Source organism: Pyrgilauda ruficollis, unplaced genomic scaffold (genome assembly GCF_017590135.1).
Source record: "Pyrgilauda ruficollis isolate IOZ18807 unplaced genomic scaffold, ASM1759013v1 scaffold37, whole genome shotgun sequence".
NCBI lineage: Eukaryota > Metazoa > Chordata > Aves > Passeriformes > Passeridae > Pyrgilauda > Pyrgilauda ruficollis.
The window spans coordinates 6,322,725-6,348,784 of record NW_024525156.1 but is presented as its reverse complement, the minus strand read 5'-3'; the positions used below and the strand labels follow the sequence as shown (position 1 = coordinate 6,348,784).

The 26,060-nt window shown below is 37.7% G+C and overlaps 1 protein-coding gene across 1 annotated transcript in view; it reads left to right on the top strand.

Moving 5' to 3' along the window:
• Positions 1 to 26,060, top strand: part of CTNND2 (catenin delta 2) — a 522,107-nt gene that overhangs the window by 482,960 nt on the left and 13,087 nt on the right. The window contains exons 16-18 of the mRNA XM_041475907.1: positions 3,473 to 3,683; positions 6,948 to 7,032; positions 25,803 to 25,929. Coding sequence (XP_041331841.1) covers positions 3,473 to 3,683; positions 6,948 to 7,032; positions 25,803 to 25,929 — 423 coding nt within the window. The remainder of the gene's footprint in view (positions 1 to 3,472; positions 3,684 to 6,947; positions 7,033 to 25,802; positions 25,930 to 26,060) is intronic.

Genomic DNA, 26,060 nt, shown 5'->3' with positions numbered 1-26,060 from the left:
CCTGTGGGAGGACTTCACATTCTCACCACTGTAGAGCAAGGTTTCTTCTATAGCTCCTGCCAAAAAACATGACACTTCGTGTCTGTAGTAAAGAAGTGGGAGTATAACTGAGATAAGCGAAGTTAACCAATAACTAATGGGGTTTTTTTTCTGTCAATGTCCTACAGTGATTTATTAACTAACTACATATATAGTTTTAGAAAATCATCTTGCAGTATAAAGAATATACTTTATTTATACTTGACTTTCAAATTCCATGGTTAAGTTCTGTATTAAAGAAAATTCCCTGCTTTTTCAATATATTTTCATATAGCTAACACAATGTTCGAAGTAGTTCAACTGCAGAAAATGTGCTAACAGTTACACTCGTTAATAGGTTTTAAGACTTGGATCAGCTTTGTAGCTCAGCCGCTCCCTTCTTCTTCCAGCTGGTGTGCCACCTGTGTTTGGTGAACCTCTGGAAGGACATTTTGATGTCCTTGACCATGATGCCTGTTGGATTGTGGTCGGTGGCTTTACCTACATGGGTGAGCAGCTTTGTTGGAAGCAGCAGTTCTGCCTTTTGCTGCTGCCTCCTGGGGACAGGGCAGGGAGAGGGAGGCCTGTATCCCCAACAGGCAGCTCCTGGCAGGGGGGACTGGCATTGACATTACAGGTTCTGGTAGGGAGGTCTCCAAACTGGACACCAGCTTGCACAGCTGCCACAGATGAAATACAGTGACAAAATGTGAGTCTTCTGGTAGTTGCTATCCAAAAGCTAAATTTGATGCAATTCTTGGGGGAGAAAGAAGGGGAAAGCAATTAAAAAACCCTACCAAACCCACTCAGAATATATTTTTCTTTAAATATGCTTCTGATGAAGAATTGAATGGTAATGTTGGGCTGGAATTACTGCAACTGCTCAGAATAAGGAATGCTGTACTATCCCACTGTTACACATTATGTATAAAAAACCTGTTTTATGGTTTTGAAGTATGTGATACTGACTTGATCTTCTCATGCCTTACTGAAGGGTGTGCACAGCAGAAATGTTAGAACTGCTGAGCATTGGCATTTCCAGAATGCTTATAACCTGCTTGATTGTGTCTGTTTTAGTTTTCCAGCTGAACTTTCCCTGATAGCTCCAAAGCCTTTATTTATTGTAAGAAGCATTTTGTGTGTCTAGGCATGTGTACTGGTGTGAATACTACTGCCTGGAATACCAGACCAGTTCCAGAAAAGAAATCTGCTTAGGGCAGCCATCCAGATTTCCTTACACCCAGTGTCCTGAGAGGTAATCTTTGGCTGCTGATGAAATTGTCGTCATGAACTGATTCCACCAGAGGACTGAGGTGCTGAGATGCTCTGCTGCAATTTAAGTGAGGACCAGAAAGAAAAAGGAATATTGGTCTATTCTGAATGTGTGCACAGAGTAAAGCAGAAAGTCTCACTGATCTGATTTATCTACTTATACTTACTCCCAACCAGTGGCAGACACTGCACTAGAGGAGTAAAAGCTAAATCAAATAATGGTTTATTTTTTGAAACACCAGCTTAATTTGATATGTGTTGCAAACTGAAGTACTCACTGTAAGTGATATACAGCTATTAATGTGTTCATGTTGCACAGAACAGACAGATGCAGGTGAAAATAGCATTTCAGACTTTTCTGCAACAGTGTTTCATTAATGTGTGGGGAAAAATAAAATTTTCAGTTTGCTCAAACAGATCATTTCTGGAAGAGAAAGAGGTGCTAACAACTGTTCTACATCTGATATTAATAATATTGCTTAAAATCATTACAGTGCAAGTAAATTAAATATTAAGTTCAAAGAAATAAAAATGTTTGAGCGCAGGATTTGTATTTGTATTGCAGCATACTGGAAAGATTCAAATCCTACTGTACACATTTTGTACACAGTTGAATGATTTTTGTAATCAGGAATGTCTTTACATAATATAGAGTATTTTCTAACACTTCACATTACCACAAAATCTATTTGACAATCTTTAACAGTTCAGTACAGAGATTTAAGTTTTTATCTGTATTATGAATATTCTGTTCAAATGACTGACTGAAGTTCCACCACATCAGGCAAAACTGTGAGAAATAAAAATTATTCGATGTCTGCTAGTTGAAAGATGTGATTTTCCTCTTGCCTCTGCTTTCAGATATGGATACAAACAACTGAATTTATGAATTCAGAAATAAGATTTTTAATAAGTATGCATAAACACTATGCGTAAACATTTTTAAGTTATAAAAAAAATCTGATTAAATTACCATATTATATACAATAATCATACCTGATCATTCACAAAATGTAATGTAGATTAGATTACTAATTATGTTTATATTTCCCAATTTTCCTGTGCTTTTCATCCTGCATGATACACTCATGGTGATTGCTGTATGCAAATTCCTAGCACATCTGCACTGAAGGTGATTCAGAGTTGTTTCACTGACCTCAGTAATAACCCCATCAGGCCTTCACCTTCTCTGATCTTCTCTTTATCACACTGAAGGGTTGAGCAGCCATTCACCATAACAGCAATCCTCTAGAACTGATGTGAGGCTTCTTGTGCATCTGTGCTGGGGCTATTCTGCCATATATATATATTCTCAGAAGCTGCTTTTTTATTATTTTTACAAGCAATGCATGACTTTTAGGTGCAATTTTGAAAAAGAAATCTGTTTATTTAAGCATGAAAAAAATTACAATAATCTTAGAATCACTTAGGTTGAAAAATATCATCAAGCCCAAATATAACATACAGAATTTATTTTTATTTAAATTATGTGGCCATTTTAAAAATTCCCTTCATTTTAGGAGATTTTAAGTTCTGGAGGGTAGTGTTTTATTCAGTAAATCCTTGCACAGTGCCAGATTGGAATAGATGTCAGAAAGGCTCTTTTTGTGGTCAGTACCATGCATACAACTAAGGATGTGTGAAAAAGATGGCATCCTCTTGAGCAATACAGTCCAAGAAACACTACTAAACCCATTTAAATTGCTGCATGTAGAACAGAATTAACCTTGTACAGGGAAGAATTCTTCAGAGAAGACCTTTTCACAAATAACATCGTTGGGTTTGTGTTCACTGCTGTGGTTTTAACAATTGATGCACATTCAATTTATGGTAACAAACTGTGAGTTGTTTGGTGGGAGATGTGAATTGTGGTATTCAGGTTGTCTTTGTGCATATACTTGGCCTTTCCCATCACAGTTCCATTCTCTTACGGGTGTGATGTGGCCATATCCGAAGTCTCTGACTGATGCAGTAAGGAAGTATTAGCAGGGTCCGTAATGTGTGAAATGCTTGAACATGCAATCATGTAAATATGGCTTGCTCCAGATTAATATCAGTATCCAATTAAATTACCTGCAATGATGCAAGTGGTGCTATTAGCCTTGCGTGTTTTCCCTGTACTTCTCCGTCACCCTTTATTGCTGTATCTTCTGAATTCTCCCTTCGTTTTCTTTCAACAAAGGCAAGTATGCCATGAGGGATCTGGTCCACCGACTGCCAGGCGCTAACAACAGCAACAGCTCAGCGAGCAAGGCCATGTCTGATGACACCGTTACTGCCATTTGCTGCACTCTGCATGAAGTCATCACTAAAAACATGGAGAATGCCAAGGCCTTACGAGACGCAGGCGGCATTGAGAAACTGGTTGGCATATCTAAGAGTAAAGGAGACAAGTATGTTTTGCAAATCACCTTGCACCTTTTTAACCTCTCCAGTAGTTATTACTAGTCCTGAATGTGTTTGCCTTCTCTGTGCAATCGCGAGTTGAATCCTTCCGTTTCCAGAGAAATCACATGCCCAGCGTGAAGGGTGACAAGAAACAGGCAATGGCAATACCAAACATCTCCCTCTGCTTTGGTTTACTTTTGATGTGCCGTCCACAGTGCAGGGAGTGCACTCCATGTGCATTTTAAGGAAGAGTAATTATCTACAGCAGCCCCTACCTCTAAGCAATTGCAGAAGATCCCAATAAACATTAGGGATCAGAGTGGTTGGATTGCACCCTGCACAAGGTGTGACATGCAGGTGGAGAGGTCCTTTGAAAGGAAGGACCTCACCACAGTTCTGGTACTGCTTCTCTTGATCTAGGAGTGAAGAATGTAAAGTCACTGTCCCTCTTCACAGCACCCTTTTCCCTGCCACCAGCTTAGTAGTAGATCCATGGATTTTCTGACTGGTTGCTTCTGAGAGAGCCTTTAGGCTGCTTTGTGAGGCAAAAAAATGTCTTGCACACAACTGTGACATTTTCAGAACAGCTATGGTTTCATCTTGTCTGTTTGGCTATGTACACGCTCTTCATGAAGAGTTCACTCTTTATCCTTCTTTTGCCTAAAACAGATAGCCTGGTTCTCATATTTGTCAACCTGATGAAGTATAGTGCAATGGGACTATGGTAGTTTGAAAACAAAAAGCCTTCACTGTAGTGTACAAAACCCATCAGTTCACCTACTCGGAGCTGTCATCACACAGCCTACTGCAGCATCAGAGCTCTTAAAGAGCCCCACAAAGCCAGGCCACAACCTGAAGGAAAGATTTATGCACCCTACATTTGGTATGAGAACTTATGCTCGCCTATATGATCGGAGCATTGCCAGTATAATTTAATCCCATTTCTTTTCCTCTATTGTCACCCTTTTCCTTTCATGCCAAATTCATTATTGAAACATTCTTGAATTCAAATTGTAAGGGGTAAAAAGTAGTGTGACCAAGTATGTGATTTCAGCTGTGAGTGCTCCCCTTGCTCTGCCAATTTATTTATATTTGCAGTTTATTGTTACTGACATTACCTAAATTTTTTATTTATATTTTCTAGATCAAATGTACTGACATTGCAAGCAGGTTCATATAATTTCTCTTAAGTTGAGTGTGTATTTCCTCAGAATAATGCATTTGTCTACCTGTTCATTATCTGGTAAAGAATACTAATACCTGTTGAGTCTGGAATTTTTGAAGTATCATGGGCAGTTTCAGGAGGATCCAAGGGCATAATTCCCTGTCTGAATATACCTCATAACAGTGAAAGACATCTATTTCTAATTAATGTAGAGCAGAACAATTCCAAAATGCTCTTCCATGTCATGATATGTATCCCTCCTCTCAAGTACTTTGACCTGCAGTCCCGTATTATTATTTTTACAGGTTACACAGTTCTAGAACAAGAAAACCTGACAACACACAGTGCTGCAAATGCCCATCTTAAGTAAAAGTTCATTTTTCAGCTTTCAGAAATGTCAGTACTGTGTGCTGCTGGCTTGGTTTGGTTTCTTACTGGTAATTCATTGTTTGAAAACCGAAATTGCTGGTTCTTGGACTGATAGAAAATTCTGACATGCTCACTTTAATACAGTAAATCACTTCTGTATGAAGTAATTTTGTCCAATATGAAGCAACTGCTTTTGAATGTGCAGGATACTGAACTAGCCATGCATGCTGGTATGTATCAGCGCCAGTAGTGTGGGGCTGACCCTGATAGCCTTTGGAATGTGCCCAAGGCTTGAACAGTCTCCCTGTATGACCACATGATGAACTGGTGTTCATAAGGTTATTTATATTGGCCAAGCCCATATCAGCTTCACATAGCTCCTGTCTCTCCTCAGTATTCATGGAGTGGTTGGCACAGTTATTTTCCTGGTTACTCCATGCTTACCAGCACCCCACTAGCCAGTACAGCTGGAGGTATAATAAAAACAATTATGCTTGAAAGGACTTATCAAAACCCTGTTTACTCACCAATTACCCACCTACTGCTCTACTCTGGGTGAGAAATGGAATAGAAGTGGAAAAAAGCACCAAATAAATTACTAGGGAAATGTTGTATTAATAAATCAGTTGTGTCATAACAGCGCTTTACCAGCTTGCACGTCAGCCTACCAGTGATTCTTCTCAGAAGTCACAGAATGAACCAAAGCCTGGCCCCTGCCCAAAGCAGCAACTTAGGATTGTTGCTGGTTTTCTGGTTTCTCTTTGATGTTTCAAACCATACGCCTCTTCTGAGTAAAACATAAATCATCTCAATGACTGCCCCGAACTCCATCAATCCTCCCTCTGGACCTTGGCCTTTTCAAGGTTTTCTAGCATTCTGCTGTTTTATATGTACTTTTGATCCTGCACAGTGTATGCTTCCTTAATGGCCTGGGTTATCTTCCTGATCCTTTTCTATTTGACCCCTTTTTTTTTTCCTTTATTTTCTAAAGATTTTTTTTAACTACCTATTCCAACAGGATTGTATGACACCAGCTGATTGTAACAATAGTTTAGATCTTCTTTCAAAACTTGTCTTGTGAAGTTACATGGTTTTCAACACCACATTGTATTCCTGTCATTAAAGGATAATGGTGTGAGCAAAATCCCAGTCCACATTTGGATTCCTAATGAAATTTATCATAACTTTTTGTAATCAGTTGTATTTCTGCATCTTGGCTCTGCATTTCAAAACCAGTGCTCATCACCCATCTAGAATTTCTTTTGGCCACTGCTGAGAGGAGCTTAATGAGTTGAGCACACTGTTCTGAGCTGGAGTTCAGCAGCTTGCAGAGAAAGAAATTCTGCTTTGTCTCCTTGTCCTTTATGCCAAAAGTTGTAGCATATCTTAGATGTACGTGATGCCAGTTGGGTCCTCAACAATTTTGCCAATTTCTGCCTCCTGTTCCCCTTACTCTGCTCTCAGCAGAAATCCCTGTGTGTACTGAGATGCACAAGTTTTTTCCCCTCACATTGATTAGTACTATGGAAATAAGATACATTGCCCTTCCCTAAAAACACCTTGGTGTCCATGATGCCAAGCAAAGATGTTACGGTACACTTGAAACACACTTCATTTGTGGGTTTAAATTCGTAGCAGTGCATTTGAAAAGTGGAATGAATGGCGTCCTTTACTTAAGAGTCTCTTTCTCACTCTTTTTTTCTCTCTCTCCCTTTTTAATGTATGTGTGTAACAGGCATTCGCCCAAAGTGGTGAAAGCAGCATCTCAGGTCCTCAATAGTATGTGGCAGTACAGAGACCTGAGAAGTCTCTACAAGAAGGTAAGGATTGGGTTTTTTCTAGATTTTTTCAGATCTTTCATACTGTTATCCAAATTTGGGGGCTGAGAGACTTTAGACCAAAATATTTGTTGACGTCACTGGAAATTCACTTGGAGTTTAAAGTTTCAGATACTTGGAGTTCTTTTTTTTTTCCTTAATTTCTATTTTTAACATAAATATGCCCTTTGAAAATATGTGTGGTGGTGAAAAGGGGATGTGAATTCGATTTTGAAATAAATTCATACAAAATGTGCTGGATCTGACAGCCCTGGAGAGTGAAATTCTCTGTTCGTTGAACAAATACTGTATGTAAGCTCTCCTACTGGAACAGTCTTTCTTACACCTCCTCACGTTTCTGAGGAGATTACCAGATTTCCAGCCCTTCAGCTCCCAAATTTCCTCATGAGATTGTAAACAAGAGTATCTGAAGGAGAGATGCTTAGGGACCAGCTACATATGGAGGTGGGCAGAAACCTGTAGCTTTGTTTCTAATCAGCCAGCAGACAGTGGCATCATGTTCTTGGTTTTCAGTCTGTTGAGTCCACAGTACCATGCCATTCCCAAAGGCCTGCTAACCCCTTGAAAATGAATTGCAGTAGAGTAATATAACACTGTGAAACAACATTCTATATAGCTTTTTTAACTTAAGTGTCTACTTACTAAATGAAAACATTTACAGTAATTCTTGCTGAATATTTCCAAACTGAATTACGTTCCATGTGAGTATCAGCCTGCGGATTTAGTTCTTCAATGTCTTCTTGCTTGGAATGTCCCATCTTATGTAAGTGATATTTGTATTTGGAATCTCATCAGAGAAAGCTAAGGCTTCATGTGGCATCTTCAGTTCAGGCCCTAGTAGAGGCTGAGGTATAAGGATTGTGAAGTAGGGAGGGTTCACAGTGGTGTGGTCTGTGTTGTATGTATTCTGCAAAAGAAAATAGCTTAGTTACATTAAATGTATGCACCAAGTCTCAAGCTGGCAGAAGCTGACCTTCTGTGTGAAATGCTGTTCTTTTGCATGCCTCAGCCCTGCTTGTGTCAAGTCTGAGGAGTGAGGAAGATGATTGTTGAGTCTCTCCCATTGTTCACTTCCAGTATTTTCAGTCATCCTTGGCAGCCCTAGGGATACCATATGTGAAGACATTCCAAGTAACAAGCTGGTCCTCAACTGTCCCATTATGAGGTGGGAACAAACATGAGCAGGCTTTTCTTGATCCAAGGCAGAAACACACTGGAAGCGTGCGTAGCCTGACTTCTGTGCATGTGGGTGGCTGCACTGTAGAGGCTGAGCTGTTCTGCACCGTAATCTCTTAGAGGTTCTTACAATATCTGGCTCATGTCCAACCTTCTGTCTGTATATATATGCTGTGATGGAAAAGCAGTTTCTGGGGTTGCTCGGTGCAGGAGGTAATAATGTTGTGCTGTGTGGCTGCTGAGTTTACTGCTGCCTAAGGGACGCTGTTGGCTGCTGGTGTGACTGCTGGTGATGGACTTACATACTAAGCATGCTCAGGTACTAAGTACCTTGCATGCTTACAACAGCATTTTCCATGGCCACAAATACATACTTGTCATATGGAAAATAGGACAGGCTAGCTTTAGAGGTAGCTTCCCAGACAGTCATAGCAGACAGGTCATCTATATTATCAGGAAGAGAATTGTAATAATGTCTATATTACTTAATTCCTACACAAAATCTTAAAATGAAGATCAATCTCTGCTACATACTTGTGTATTAATTACATACCATTATATGTGCTGTTAAGCCTTGTATAAATATGGTTTCTTCTAATAAAATTGTTCAGATAGTTTATGTTACATACTCCTTTTTGTTGAAATACATACAATAATCTTTATAAAATTATAATATTTCTTAAACTTGCCTGTAATAGGCTGTCTCTTATGCTGGCCGTCTGAGTTCAACCACTGTCTGGAAGGCAATGGCAATGGTTTTATGGTAGGAAAATTAGAGAAATTTGCATTATAGTAATAGTCAGCTACTTATGTAATATAAAGATACTGGATTAATGCAATCTTTGTTTTGTCCCATTAAAATACATATGTACCAGTAAAAATGAGTGAACGTAGAGTGTAATGCGATCAGCACTTTGCAGCATCTTGCACTTGCACAGCCTTTTTTTGAAGCGCAGGTAAATCCCACTGAATAAGCATCAGCAATTTGCTCCCATATACCAAAGTATCTATACTTGGCCAACAGAGACCCAGTTTTGTATTCTAATACAAGGAAATTGCTAGCATCCCATTATAATTAAGTGAAAGCAGCAACGCTTACCTTCTCTTTTAGAAACAATATAAGCAAATAGTTTAAATTGTGGTATATTTTAGAGCTACAGGTTCACAATAAAGTATAAATTGTAAAATGAATAGAAGTGTTATTCTTTGTATTAATGGGCAAAGAAGGCAATACATGTTTACTGCTAATATAGTAGCATTCAGTATATTTAGTCCAAGTATGACTGGATCAGCAAAAACACTAAAACCTCTTTCATTTTTCTAATTTTGCTCAACATAGCAAGGAATATCCTATAGCCAGAAGAAGATAAACTGCACTGACAGAAATCCAGAGTTGGGGATTCGTGTGGGTGCTCTTTAAGTCCACAATATCTTATGCACTGTGTTTGCAGAGCCGTGCCACAAACTGTACCCTCCACTGGCAGTTTCTATCCATTGTCTGGTGATTTCCAGGTCATGGAAGCTGTGTTGTGGCTTTACTGAGACACACCGACTCTTTAGGCTGGATTGGTGTGGGAAAGACATAGAAAGTAAACAGCTTTCAGATCTGTGAGTAAGGCAATAGTGTTAGATACTCCTCTGTAGGCTTGTGCTTTGAGGGAAAAAAAGTCAATTTTGCTCCCTGGTGTGGTTAAGTTGGCACTATCCTAACACAGTCCAACAAGGAAAAGTTGTAAAACGCATAAATATTTGTGGTCCTAAAACTGTAGGGGAAAAAAAAGAAGGCTTGATAGACAAAGAGGAAGCAATTAATTTAGTCTTGAAATGAAGGATTTGCATAAATATTTGTGGTTCTAAAACTGCAGGGAAAAAAAATTAGAAGGCTTGATAGACAAAGAGGAAGCAATTAATTTAGTCTTGAAATGAAGGATTTGCCAGCCACCCCAAAAGTTGCAGGTCCTTCATCATGCAAGAGCTCATTGGATATACTGCTTAATTTACAAGCAATAGCTGGTACAGAAATCTAGTCTGAAAAAGTCCACCAAGAGGAAAACAATGTTCAGGTTTCGTTATGTATAGACAGTGATTAGATTAGTGTGATTAATTTCTAGAAAGGAGATGATGACATTTTTCATTGGTAGAGGTAATATGGTCTCCCGAAGACAATATCATCATTTTCAAACTTATTTGTTTTCTACAAGCAAGACATATATTCATAAATGATCATTCATCTGTCTCTGTTTTCATGAGTCTGATCTAATTACTTAAAATCTGATTTTCAACCATCCTTAATGGTCCCATGGTCCAAAGCCCCATCGGTGGGTCAGTGTCTCAAAACGTCGGAAAAACAAGGTACAGGAGCTATCCCGCAGCTTGTTCCTATTCTTCAAACTCCTGGAACACCCCTCCTCTTCAAGTGTCTTGGCAACCTGTATTACAGAGTTAGCAGGAGAAATAAGTGCTGCTTGAAGCACTTAGAAAGAGAGATCCTGCCCCATTTATGCTTAGCCCCTTAAGAGCTGTTACATGGCTTCTTTAAGGCACCTGTGTTTGACTCAGTATCTGTCCCTGCTCCAGTCTCTAGGGTATTCACTGGTTGAATGTTTGGGGACACCTGAGAAAATACAGATGTGACTGACTATAAGAGAGCAAATTTCCATTAGCTGGTAAACTCTATGTCAATATTCTAAAAAATAACCAACTACTCTTAAATACAGATAGCTTGTTAAATTACATGAGGAAATTTGAGCAAAAGGGTTGTGCTAAATGAGCTTAGCATGAAAGAAAATTTATTAGCTAAAAACAAGCTTCAATTAGCATTAAATGTGTATAGTATTAAAGAGCTGGAGGAACTGTCAGGAAGAATATGTTTTCTGTTAATTGGTTTGCTTTGCCTAACCACTTAGGCTCCAGCAAAATATGTTTACATTCTATCATTATATTTACACTTACTCTGTCTTCTAGTGTGTAAGTAGAGGTCATGATGAATTTGTAGAAAATATTTTTCTTTCCCATTTATTGTGGTAGGTTTCTGTTCTGCACGGAATACTAGAAATGTTTGTCCCATTCACCTGCCATCTGAATAAAAATACCACCCAACACTGGAAACCAGGGAGGCTGTTCAGGGCAGTCGTCCTTCAGTTTGTATTGTGCCATTTACAGCAGGGATACTTTTGTGATAGGCATTTAATGGAGTCACTTGGAAGATGGCCTCATCTGTCATTGGTTAGAAAAAATACATAGAATTGCCTGAAGTCTTCTGAGCAGTTAAGGCCATGTGGATATAGAAAAAGACTTGCTTTTCATGTGATTTTCAGAATAATAAGAAGATGGCTTTATGAGAAGTCCTTTATGACTAAATGCTCCATGAAAATTGACAGCATTAAAATTCAAAACCTTAGTCTCAAGGACTTTTAGAATCTAAAGTCTTTTCTGAAATAAAATATACCTACTCACCTTTTAAAAATGTTAATTACAACTTTCCGATCATGTAAACTTGGGACACATCATTTGGATTTTCTTCTGGTAAGGTTATTATTATCAGTTAGACATCCCTCAAAAGGAAGCTGGTTTAGGTTAAATTTATCTAGTGAAAAGGTCTGTGCAGAACTTAAACCCTACATTAAAGATCTAAATTCTAAATCCAGAGCATAATAATTCTTCAAAAATAGTGGCTTGACTTGAAGGAACTATTCATGTGTTCAGATTATTCATGAGCATATGTACTTTGCAGTGCTGATCTTTCAGCGGGGCTTAATTTATTTCTGTACAATTGGCAAAAGCTTTTTCAGATTAATATGTCACCCTCTTAGAAAAAGGATTAATTAATTTAAGACAAACTCCCTTCTGTAATATGAAGCTAAAGTATCATTATAGAGAAGGCATTGTCTACAGCCCATTTTTATATTAACTATGAAAATGCAAGTACCTGAATGATAAATGATTGACTGATTGATTGATTTATGGCAGTGGGCGTCCCCAAGCTTCAGTGTGACTGATGACAGAGGATTTTCACCAACCCACGACTCTGGGTCATGGCACGCTCAGCATACTCTCTCCCAGAGCCAAGAAACCAGAATCTATTCCCCAACCCAGGTATTCTGGCTGTCAGCTGACCAGTCTTGAATTGTTGTGTTTCATGCATACTGAGATTTGTACCCAAAGCAGTTCTTCAGGAGACCTTTGAATCAAAAGTAACAAAGCCTAACTGGAGAATATGTTCTTAAGTTGCACAGTTTAATTCACTGAACCCTATAGGTTCTAGATGGAAAGTCCCTCACTTCACTTAGGAGTGGTAATGTACATTTCCTTCAGACAGAATTATAGAGGGGAATTAAGTTATTTATTTATTTATTTATTTCCATAATTAAATATTACTTTGTGGCATTATGGCAAAACCAAAATACCTTCTACATTTGTACAACATCCTAGTAAGTCCATGGAGTGGTTGTGTTTATGTCTGTGCATTATGTGTGTGTGTGTATATATATATATATATACACACACACACACAGACATATATAGACAGTCATACATATATGTCTGTATATTACCTCTGATAATATATTTAGAGGAAATTGGAATTTACATGTTTTTCCTGGCCCCACAGAACATAGTAGCTATGCTATTTCTTTCATCTTTTTGGTTTTTTGCACTAGGTTTGCCTGTAAATAGAAGACATGAGAGAAGACCTCATTTAAATACTCCAGACATAAATATCTTTCAAGGTTAGGGTAAATCCTTTTCATCTTTAGCTAACAGGAATATAGTTAAAACACACAGCATTTCATCATCTGATATATTACATTACTTTCTTTTGTTAATTAGGAAGTAACCAAAGTCCTAATTTGACTTTAAATAACAGAAATGTGGAAATTTTTTGCCGAAGTAAAATACTCTCGAGCCTTTTTAAAGCATCATCTGATTAATTTGAGTAGAAAGAGATTCTATAACCAATATAGCAAAAGAGTTGTAGTCTACAACTGTATACTTTCATTTTTTCTTTCTTAAGGAACATGTGATTTGCCTTTAGTTGAGCATTTTAAATGTGGCTTTTTGTCAATTGGCAATCTTGCAAAATACTGAATCCTGAAATTGTCATTAGATTCATTGCTAGAGAAAAAGTTGTCATTACTGATTTGTGTGTGTGTGCGTTCTTAATTCTGCTTTTTATGCTGAATATTGCTTTCCAGTGTTCATGTCAGATAGGTTTGCCTATCTCAATGCACACAAAAATATGAAGAATTTTCATCATTAAAGCAAAGGCATATTTTGTATTCTGCAGCAAATAACAGGTAGTTGCTGCAGAGCAAAGAATAATATGGTAATCTTTTCACATTATTTCTTAGAGACATGAGAACCTCTTCAGTGAGCAGTGATATGATAGTCTGGAACTTCATTTTTACCTTGATGTTACTTTTTCAACATAATTTTCCCTAGGCAGCATCACCATATAAACTTACCATTTAAATTACTTCCTCTTTTGATTGCATAAACCTTCACAGGGATTGTTTTTTAAGAATCATTCAGACCTTTGGCAAGAAAATTTTAACATTTCTGCCTTTTTGATTGCCAATTGCCTGCTTGAATAACACCCTATTTGTCTATACAATAGGAATTTACATATCATGAGAAAAATCATGAATCCTAAAGGGGAAATTGTACAAATAAATTGAACTGACATGTAGAGGCAAACTCTTTGGCTTATGCAGAAGTAGTCAGGAGTATTCACACAGGGAAAAAAGTGATGTAAAAACCACTCCTGAATTTTTAAAAATAGAGAGAGAAAAATCGCATCATTTGTCAAAACACATATTGTTTTCACCTAGCTGCACTACCATTCGAAATCTTTTGGCTACTTTTTTAAGAACAATTTTAAAAAAGACCAAAATATTACAAAATGTTAAGTCAAACTGAATGTTGTTTTGATTTCTTTTTAATGCCCATAATTATCATTTTACTTGTGGCGTCAAGTGAATATGTTCTGATTTCCTTGGCTTTTTCATCATCTCAAGTAATTTTTTTGTAGTCCTTCTAATTTTCAGTTTATTAACAATCTCAAACAGTACTAGAAAGATAGCAAGTGATTGCTATTATAAAAATATACTTTGCATGGCCTAAAGAGGGTAGAAAACATTTAATAATGCAAAATATTCATGTTCTTATCTATATCACAATGGCAACACATGGAGGAGTATCAAATCATGTGTTTCAGCATCAGTTGTTGGAAGGAGATGTTCTCAAATGTTTTATCCTTATGGATTCTATAATTTACTATATATTAATCAGCATCATTTATTTTAATAATTTTAAATTTTACATAGTCAAAATCTTTGTGATGCCCTCAACAAAGATTTTCATACTGTGCAGTATCACCTACCATTCCTTTAGTTGTGTTTCAGTATTTACATGTTTCTCTCTAAAACATTTTCCATGTCTGTGATGATATTGAAAATATTAAGAGCAATCTAAGATAGTATGGCCTGAACTGAAAATTCAGTGATCATTTTTCATGAAAACAGACATACCTTTACTTTTACTATTTCAATAATGAATGAGATTTTTAAAGATCAAGTATGATAACTGAACAGAATTAGAGCAAAACTAAAGGTGATTTTGGGTTTTTTTTTGCAAATACTTGTGTGTCTGTTGGACAGCATGCCTTTGTGTTTGGTGGTAAATACCTCTGTGTACATGTATATACACAAATGGGCTGTGCTGATGTAAAACTTGAACACAACCGCAGAGTAGGTTTAGAGGAACTGCCTTTAATTATGGTGCCCACAATACCCGAAGGTTGGATATTGTGTGAAGTTCTTCACCCAGAGCGTGTTTGGGTACTGGAACAGGCTCCTCAGGGAAGTGGTCACAGCACCAAGCCTGACAGAGTTCAAGAAGTGTTTGGACAATGCTCTCAGGTAGATGGTGTGACCTTTGAGGTGTCCTGTGCAGGAGAAAGAGTTGGACTGATTTTGACAGGTCCCTTCTAAATCAAGAGATTCCGTGATTCTGTGATTCTATGTCCAAACAAAGAGACCTTGGGAATGTGTAAAGAAATAAAACTTAATGGTTTTAATTGTGTGCTTGGAAAGCATCTACAGCTGTAGTTGATTGTTGCTTTTCCCCTGAGGGCGCTAAGGGCATGATAGTACTTCCCTCTAGAATTGACCATTATGGCAAGTAATAATTCAACAACCAAACTTAGTAGTAATTTTTCCACATAATCACTAAGGAGTGCATGGAAGCTGGCACCATTCTCATCCAAAATCTACTAGATTCAAGAGGTGCAAAACAAATAATTAAAGAATCAAAGTTTATCCAAACAATTCTCTAGGATGCACCATATATATGTGACACTGAAGCATCCTCAGCATTGATGCTGGGTCTCATGGTAAGCTCTAGCTGATTCATAAGGGAAATATGAGGTATTGTTCACTTAAAAACTCAAGTACACTCTAACGTTGCTAAGTACAGATTTAGAAGAGAGAAATTTAATCTCATAGTTGTATAAAGTCTGTCCCCAAAGTACTCCACCCTTTGAACTTTTCTGAAGAAAAGAAAATTTAAAATGCAACCCAGGAGTCTGTATCTTTAAGTTAAAGCCTTCTTTCTGAAGGGAATTGTATAACTGAAGTTTCTGAAATATCCTTAGGGTAGAGCTATGAGGAGGCATCCAGAATCCAGAAGGTTATGCATAGGTCACAGCTACAGATGTTTTTTCGATAGTATGGTACCTCGGAATAAAATTGGATTTTAATATTTTAATAGAATATAGTGACCTAAGAAAATTAACTACATATCTTTTGGCATTTTTTAGTCCATTTAAATAATGTATTAAATGTTTTAAAACTAATTTACATTAGTTAATGGCAAACAGTGCTTAGCTGGATTCATATGTACAATACTGAAAAAAATGTAGACATCTTCCTAAAGGCTTTCAAAGGTGTTTTAAAGATACATGCAAAAAGAAACTGTTTTTAATTGATGTCAGTATTTTTCTCCAAAATTCATTCAAGGAATATGATTTCTACCATTCTGAACAAAATGTCATATTTAATGAACTTGTATGCTTAATATTTGCATATCTAGGTTCAGGCACAGATCAGAGTAGATGTGCAGTTAAGAGTATGGGTGAGAAACTCTGTTCCTCTCAGCAGACTTGAGCGGGATTGTTGTATGGTGTTGGATGGCTACTTACAGTTCTGCAAATGGATCAGACCAGTAGAACTCTTACTTGCAGTAACAGCACACTCATGGAGCACAGAGGGGAGGGAAATCAGTAAATTCCTATGTCAATCACAGCATATTTCTGTCTCAGAGGTAAAGAGTTGAGCTGGGATAGTCAGTGCATAACAGTGGGTGTCTTTGTGTTGCCCTACTTGCACTATCACTATCCGCGTTCTTCTGGGTTGTACAAGGAGGTCAAAAGTGTGTGTTCAGCATGGCTGGTACATGTTAATTCAATCAAAGGTCAATGAAATATTAAGCTGCTGCATCAACATCCTACTTTCATGTTTTTGATGTTCTACATGAACTGATAATGGGTGGGGGAAAAATACTACGAAGTCCTTCTCATTTCTTCCTTCGTCTCTTCCTAAAACTGCTAACGGAATTCAAAAATGCCCTAAATATGTCTGCCATTTCAGACTTTAAAAAAGAAGGAAAGAAAAAAGAAAGAAACCTTATATTTTGAAAGGAGTCTCTTTTGTAGTATGTGTGCTTTGTTCTGAGTGTTTTACTTCCTTACTTGCTGATACAGTTTGTCTTGATGAAAGAGATGTAGCTACTTCTTCCTGCAAAAAGTAGAAATGATAAGTTTCACTGGAAGTTTCTGAATTGGTTTATTACTTTTAATTGAACAGAGCGCTTTTAGAGAAAGTTGAGGATCCTCTAAATTTAGAGTTGTAATCTTTGGTCCAACAGTATGTTTCTCTTTGGGTTAACAATACTTACTTTGTGAATTGGAAACTGTTAAAGGTGTATCATTAAAAAACAATGTGCATTTCTCGTTATTAATGCCCATGTGTGCTGGTGAGCTACATGTTCAAAGCAGAATATCCATAAACTCACACAGGTTATCAGTAATCACTCGGATCTCTAACTCTCTGATTCAGGTGTATTATGCACAAACTTTTGACCTAAAACCGAGGACAGTATGAGTTCCTCCAGTGAGTTTTCTGAAGGGTCACTGATTCCTATTATGTCAGACAGCTCAACATTTGAATAAAATGATTGTCTGTTTTCAGCTGTACTGCTGCTGTTTGGGAAGCACAAACTTCTGCTGGCTCTTATCACAGTCAGTATCATCAGTATACCAGGTTCTTTTCCATAAGGGAGAATGGTGCAAATTTCACTCTGCTAATGATTTTTTCATGGTTTACACTCATAGGTGTAATAGAAGAGTTCTATCTGGTTGATTTTTGGTTTAATGCATGAAAAGTAAGAGTAGGAGGTAGATTGGTTTGTAGGCTTTGGAAGGACAGTAGATTTAAGAAACTGACCATGAACATAAAGTAGTACTTGTCTCTCTCCTGAAATTTTGTGGCCAAGAGTGCATTTCTAGATGATACACATGTTAAGATAGGTGGAATTGCATTACTGAAATGAAAATTACAACACAAATCAAAAATCATTGTACACATTTTTTTGTACATACAAGATACAAGCAAGAATAGTTCTTTTGTGATTCTAACAATTTAAATTATAGCTTATATACATTATGCAGGAGGTAATAGAAGAACAGAAATTCTAGCTGAAGGGCCAAGTACTGCTTTCATTTCCTCTAAAATATATTAAAACAATTTTTTTTCTGTATAAGAGGCAAAGTGATGCTTTGAGAAATGAATTTATTTCATTTTATTGCAGTGTTTTGAAAGTTTTATTTTTTGACTGCATATAACCTTAGCAAAATGAATAATGAATTCTGCCATGTCTGAAATCTTGTCCTTCATGCTTTGCCTCACATACAATTCTCTTTTCTTGCAGCTATTTTATTTATCAGATTAGGTCTTGTCATCTTTGCAATTCACACAACAGGAAATCAATAATTAATTATGGATAGGTAAAGCAATGCCTCACTGATTGCCTAAAACATCCAAGACTTGCACTTTATAAAACCACCGGGGATAGTTTCCTTGCTGTTTCTCACTTGAATAGATTTGGCAAGTAATTAGCACTTATCTCTCCCTCATCGTGTGTCTCTTCATAGCTAAAATCAAGGGATGAGGTGTAAAATTAAGGTACAAGATCTGTGATTAGAAGATGATAACAATGCACATCAAAAAGTGCATTTGAAAAAAGAGAAAAGTCACCAAGGCCGTCTGTGGTATTTTGAAAGGAAGAAAATGGATGATACTCTCAGAAGAATGTAGTACCCCTTGTACTGCAATGGAAGAGAAAAACAGGGAGAGAAAATATTGTAGATTATTTGGAGGTGGAATGCTGACATTGGGAGAGTAATGCCATTGCTTTCAGAGAAGCTGAAAGATGGAGGCTGGGAGGTATATATCTCATTTTGAAAAAAATGAGTTTAACCACTGATTCTGAAAATGTCACTTCAAAGAGCCTACACAAAACTTAATAATCCTCAGCCAGTGCCAGACAGTTTTGCTGCAGTTAATGACTGTCTGACTAGGAGCCCTTCTTTAAGCCTCATGCTGCCCTAAATACGTATTTCAGTATCTATTTGTCTTTCGGCTTCTTAAACAATTGAGCTTCTGCTGTGTCTGGGATGCAGAAATGGTCACTTTTAAGTAAAAGCCATTTGTACACTGAAATTCAGAGTAAGAAGACGAGAAGCCCTGAGGTCGAGCCCGCTGCACCAGATAGGAGACAGAAGCACTGCGTGTGTCACACAGCTGCGCCAGCTGTGGAGCAACATGGCAGCCCCAGCACATGGCACTGGGACAGGGCACTGAGGGTCCCTGGGAGAGGTGGCTGCTCCAGTGGAACTCTGCCACCTGCCTGGCCTGGTCCTTCCTTGCCTGGCCCTGCTGCTGCTGCTGCTCTTTGCCTTGGCTCAAGTGATGGCACTGCTTCCATGGGGCTCTCAGCAGGGTCTCCATCCTCTCCCCCAGTTGGGTCTGTGCAGAGGAGGAGGAGTGTCCTTCCTCAGAGGCTCACACAGGGTGGTACTCCCAGCGTGACCTTTAACCAGCAAAGAACTGGCTTCATTGTCATCATGAAAAGGTATGGGAAGGCTGTGCTTTCCTTTAACCACTTTGGCTAACTTCTCATCCAGTCACCAACTCCTGCTCTTTTATCCACATTAATGTAATATTTTTAAAGTCCCAAAACTTGATTAATTTCTCTTTTAAAAATAATCTTCTGGCTTCTCTAAGATGTGGAAATGAGACTATAAGCACAAATACTAAAATCTTCAAATTAAGATGAGCTTCAGTGATGCATGTCTTCACTTTGGGTCTGTTGATTTTGGGTGCTTGGCTCATAACTCTTTGGGAGAGGAGGGAAAACACGACACTTGGAGTCAGCAGCCCTCCTAAAGGCATTGAAATTGCTCCAGAATGAAAGATTTAAGCCAAATGGACATGTAAGCTAGGAGAACACCAGGATCTTCCAGGCTCAATCCCTACTCTTCTCTTGAGCAGCATGTCCTGATTTACCTCTTTGGAAGGAAAAGATAAAATCCTATGAATAAAAATGTTAATACTTATTAGAATTGTAGAGTAACTGATGCCACTAAAATGATGTTTATAAGTAATACATTGTAAAGCAGATCAATGCCCAGGAATTCTTTTCTGGCTTTGAGGTTTTCTGGAAACAACACAAGCAAATCCAGAAAGAAGAATACTTTAGGAGTCATTTACTGTTAATAGGATTTGACAGTGTAAATTCAATTTGAATTTGTACATTCAAAGAAAAAATTAAAAAAACACTTTTGAGTTTAAATTAGATACTTTATATAAAACTAGTTGGTTTGTTTTTCAGGAGTGTTTCTCAAGTTTTTGAATCTGTAAGAATTTAGTTGAAATCTCTTCCAAGGTAAATACTCTTCAAGTACAAAGGTAGGAGCTTTTTTTAGAGAACAGTTGTCTCACCATTTCTTCCTCAGCAGCTCACATTTCCTTGTCATCCCCTCCAGTGGTGCACAGGTTCTCTTGTTGAGGACTAGTTAGCTTCTGCCCTTGCTGCCATGGGACTGGCTTGGTGTCTTTTTTGAGAAACATTGGGAAATGTATTTATTCTTTCTCTTGTATTAAAACAAAATAATATGATCCCAGATAGTAAATCCTAATAAGTAAGGGTTGTTGGTGATCATAAAAAATGCATTATTTCAGAAATCCCATGTAAGAGCTCCATGAGATATTTATGTGGATCACCCCAACTTTGTGACTATTTCAGATTTCTCACCACAGTCAAGTCATACACATAATTTTCATATGGCAATGTATGTAGATTATTTGATCCAGTTGTAATTTCTGCTTTGTCCTATTAGAGTTGTGACAGCAAATTCCCACTGAAGAATTGCCCAGACCTATGTAAGTCTGATGAGCCTTGACTTACTTCACATCAGATTTATCTTTCGCTGTAGACGGCGTCACACTGGTGCACACCAGTGGGGATGTTTCATTTAACCTGACAGCGCTTGCTTTGCCTTGTGGAGGAAGCAACACTCAGAGCAGTGTCTAGCTGAGTTTCAAAGCGAGTAGATCCTACCTTACATACTTAAAGGCACTTTGCCTTGTTCCTGTGTCACCTACTTCTGGTGCCACAGTGGGTCTAGTTACTGATCCCTGCAAGAGGTTATCTATCAAAACTTTGCATTTCTACAACTTCTAGCCATTATGAGAACAGTTATTACTTCAGTTAATATCCTGGAACCAGTAAAAAGCTGGCTTATGGATAAGGAAGTAGGATGACGAGGCAAGTCTGGGCCTGTGTGCTTCAAGTTGTCTGTAAATCATCTTATTAAATTGGGTTACAAGAGGATCAGACCTGAAGCAAGAAGTAGCGTGCTGGCAAGGTTGTAAATTTCAGGAAGGCAGGACACAACATTATCTATAGTTTTTCAGGCTTTAGCTGTTTTTTATTGGATTTTTTTGTATTATTTTAATTTTTTCCCTCTAGTAGGAATTTCCCATTTACAGAAATTGCTCTTCTCTGTTCCTGACAATGTTCACACACCCATGGCCAGGAGTCAGAGCAGGCTGTGCTCTTCAACACTGAAAGATACTGAGCCATCACACAGCCATCATACATCGTACTGTTTTTCTAGAGCATTCAGTGCTTTTCAAGTCAGTGTCTTCTTATAGAAGTTGATCAGTCAGAGGATAGGGCTTGTTTTCACTTTTGCTGCATGGCTATTAGCACATGGACTGTTGTGGGATTTCTTTCTGAGTGGATTCTGTAAGGTATCCAGGTTAGGCACCATACCCTTCCTGACTCCTGGACATTCCTTGTTCCTGTTGGGAACTGTTGGGTCAACATGTTGTCAGTTCCCATCAGGACTTAATTTAATTCAGTCTTCACAATGTTACTGTACTACAAGAGAGAAAATAGCGTGTCTGATATCATCCACCTCCACAAATCTTCTCCTCAAATCAAAGACTCCACTACCAGTGACTTCAGAAAATTTGAAATTCTTGCAAACACAATAGAAATCTGATTCCCATTTCTCCCTTGCACTTTAAACACAAAGAGAATAGCAAGAAAAGAAAGAAGAAACAAATTATATTTTCATGAGGCACATGCAGTAGGTGTTTGGCGCAATAAGATTAGTCACCCTGACAAAATAATTATTTTCACATGGGCCTGATGAAAATTATTTCTTTTCAAAATGACTAAAAGTTGAGCAGGGAGATAAAGAACCTGTTCACCCCTTAAGGCCAGCAAAGTGTTCAGAGAGACTACAATATCACTTTCATTTTCTACAGTGAACATCCAACTCCCATCCCAATTTTAATCCTGCAGCTTTTTCAAGAGGATATTGTCAGAAACACATCACTGCCAATCAAGCTTTAGCATTTGGACTTTATAAAGTATAATTGATATAATAGTATAATGAGTATATTCAGTATAGTAAAAATATAGACAAATGCCCAGTGGAAGATGTGTTGGAAGGGTGTATAATGGTATTTCTGTACTCCGGTTGTTCTCTCTCATCCTGTAGTGTGCAGTTGCTACTTTTTAATTAATTTAACAAAATACATTTAACATTATGTTTAAAAAATACATCCATTCTGTAACAGAATTGCATTGAATTGCTTTCCAGTTTGTCAAATCCTTTTGTCTTACTCTTCCTCTCCTAGATCACATTTGTGACTAGTAAATTGGCTTCTTAAATTCAGCCTCACATACTTTGGTCTTGAGTTAACTTTCTTCTCTGCAGGACACTTCTGTATACTGTACCTTTAAGTACCCAAGTCAATTTAATTAAATTTCATTACAGGCAGTAGACCTGAAACAAACTAATGAAAGCAGCCATCATGTCAGGTGGTATTTATCTAGCCATTAAATTGAAAATACCCCCTTTAGGCTCTTAAAAATTAGTTTCAATATTTAATACTAATAGCTTTTGGAATTGTTAATGGATAGAGTTTTAATAAATTTGTTACAAACTGTTTACCTTTTCAAGGAAAGAAGCTTGTTGCTTGCACCAGAAGAGAGCTAAAGATAAATAACTTGAAAGTATTAGGGTTTTGAAATACTGTGAGGTCTGGGAGCTGCCCGCAGTCTATGGAATACATACAGTGATAGGAGTATGCCTTGTTTAGTCAAAGGCAATGCCAAGCCAGTACAAAACTAGCCTTAGAGTTTATTGTTTGCCTCACTTGTCTTATTGAGCTGATTTGGCTTGCCAGCTTGAGAGTTTGTAGCAGAATTTATTTAAAGACCTCATTATAAGCACTATTGTCACCAGAGAGAAAAGTGAAAATTTGCAGGGAAGAGAAGAAGGGAAAACCTCTGCTGCAGAAAAGACTGCTAGTGCCAGCATCCACAGCAGCTCTCCTTGCTGCTCAGGCACCTCACAGTGCTGTGTCTCAGGGAGCAACGTTGACAAGGTACCTGTTGATATCCTGCACAGCAAAAATGGTGCCATGTCTATTCCTGCAGAGTCCATGGGACCGGGCAGGTGTCAGGGATTTATTTCATTCGCTTCCCGTCAGAACCAGGCTGCAGGTATTAATGTATACCATTTCAATGGAATAGGCAACAGGAAGAAAGGAGAAGCCTCTTTTCACTTTTTCTGAATGATACACCCGAGTTTTACTTGAGGGAAACAAGAGTGTAAAAGGAGAGTATACTTGGCAGTGAATGTATCCAGATCCACAAAACTGGAAACATTTCTGCCTGGCTCTGTGTTAAGCATGGTTGATGTCTCTTCTTTTGCAGGCAGAGAGCAACAAACAGTGCATCCCTTTTCTTTTTGTCACATCTAAAGTCTGTCCTCTTCATAGCTTCCCCTTCTTCCATCTGTTTAAAATAAAGTTTATTTTTAACAAAAATAAATTCTGTTGTAGAAAACTACAACAGCATGAGATATAATCACCTTTCTTGTAAGAAATTCTTACCACAGAGGAGAAAGAACCATTTTTCTTCATCAGGATAAAGGCATGGGCTTCTCACATGTTTTCTCCTTCAGTTTTATAATAGAGAAATGAATGCACAAGTTATTGTCAATCAGAGACAAAAATTAAGGCTGTATGTGTTACTTGTAGTCTTGGATAAGATTATTGAACTTAAGCTGTTCTTTCTAACCCTAACTATAAACTATTATGTCTTCTTTAAAATACATGTATTTTTTATATATACACATATCATGTATATTAATTTCCAATTTGATTTAAGAAGTTAGGGCTTCACAGATTTTTTTCTTCCATTATCATGAACTCTCCCTCTAGCTTGGAGGATGTGGTTTGTGTAGAAACTTCTTTTTGGAAATGGGATATAGATTTATATATAGAAAATTTTGGTTTAAGGAAGTGGTATTGAAGACCAAGTATTTCTTTTTCAAGTTACTCTTACTATGTTTTATTAATTAAAAAGATTTCTCCCTTATATTTTCTTATATTTCTTTGATTAAATATGAGGTGCAGTTCAGTGAATTGTCCTAAACATGAGTGATAGAGGACAAACACTCAGTCACTGCTGACTCCAGGGAAAGTCCTGGCTGCACTCTAAATGCCATAGCCCAGATTTCACTCCTCCTCATTTTTGTCTTTGAAATTGCAGCTGAGGTACACCCCTGTTTGTACAAATCCATTACATGAGGAGTACAGTCATTCAGCACCCATAGTTAGGTGTCGCCTGTAGCTGTCCCAATTTGTGTATAAAATTTTCCTCTACAAGAAGGGTGAGTATCTTCTTTCCTCCTGCTGTGTCACAGTCTTGCTCAGTTCTCTTTTCTAAGAGTCTCATGGAAATGGGATTTTCAATTCATCTTCTCATCTTAGAGCCGGTGCCCATGGTTTCTGTGGATGGAACGAAGTCAGACAGATAACCTTGAGCAAAGGCAGAGCATGGCAAGGTGTGGGATTCATTGCTGGATGTGTGGAATGGCTTAGTTAGGGTGTGAGAATAGTCTTTACTACCCCAACCATGAATTATTATTCTGTGAGCAAGAGTAAAATTCCAGCTGGTTTTTGGTAATGTTGTATTTTATTTTTTTCAGCATTTCGTTGCAAAACTTTTGTTTAGCACCATGCCTGGTGCTTGACTCGATTTCCACTGAGCCAAACAGAAAGTGGGCATTTTTAAAACTGTATGAGACTGGAAATCTCAATATTACTGATTTAGATTGAACATTAAGAACTAATAAAGACAGTTGCAATCTATCAATACTGCAGGCAGTTGAAATACGATAATTTAATAAGAACACTACCAGAAGTCAGTTTATGCTCTCATGATAGTTTCAGACTATATGTAATACGTTTTTAAAAATGTGAAGTACATTATTTTGGTTTCTTGCATTACGTTATGGTGCAGAAATAAAACATGAATTATTTAAACTTTCCCTTTTTATTTTTGAACTAGCTGTTTCTAGTATTTGTATTACTTTGTTGCAGTTTTTTAATATGTCACCATGAACATAGTTTTAAATAGAAGAAATAGAATTTCATTCTGTATGCCTTGAAGAAAACTGGAACAAAATGCATTGATTCTTTTTCTCTCGTGTGTGAGCAAAAGGGCAGTTAGTATAAATAAGCTGAATTGATGTGCAATCTGGTAATCCTGGAATTTCCCAATCTACTTACTCCAAAACTCCATATAAATTAGAAAATATTTCAAGCCAGAATGCTGTTTGCAATGTGGAAATTGAGGTGTGGAAAAAAAGGCAGAGCTATTAAACAAATAGCCTACAACAGTATTAATAATATGAGTCTTTCTGAGATGTGCTATTTTATAGAACTTTCTACATTTATTTTTAATCTTGCTGTGTCAGTACAGTCAGCACATCCTGTCCTATACCACTAACTATATTTACCACCCAGCGGCAGGAAGAAGACAGCAGCCTACTGGTGTATCCGTAGTGAAAACACCAGAGAAAAATACTCTGCTTAAAGCGGAGAGCCAGGTGGCATTTTCACTGACCGTTGTCACGATTCTTGGTGTTGCAGGATGGATGGTCACAGTATCACTTTGTAGCCTCATCTTCAACAATAGAAAGGGATCGGCAAAGACCGTACTCCTCATCCCGCACGCCCTCCATCTCTCCCGTGCGCATGTCTCCCAACAACCGCTCAGGTAAGGCCAGAGGTAAAAAACCCATCGCCGTCATTTTCCCTGACATCTGGATTTGTTGTTCACTCTGGTGGAAGGGCACAAAGTGTATTCTTTACTGTCACCAAATTACTTGTTCAAAGCAGGATTTAATT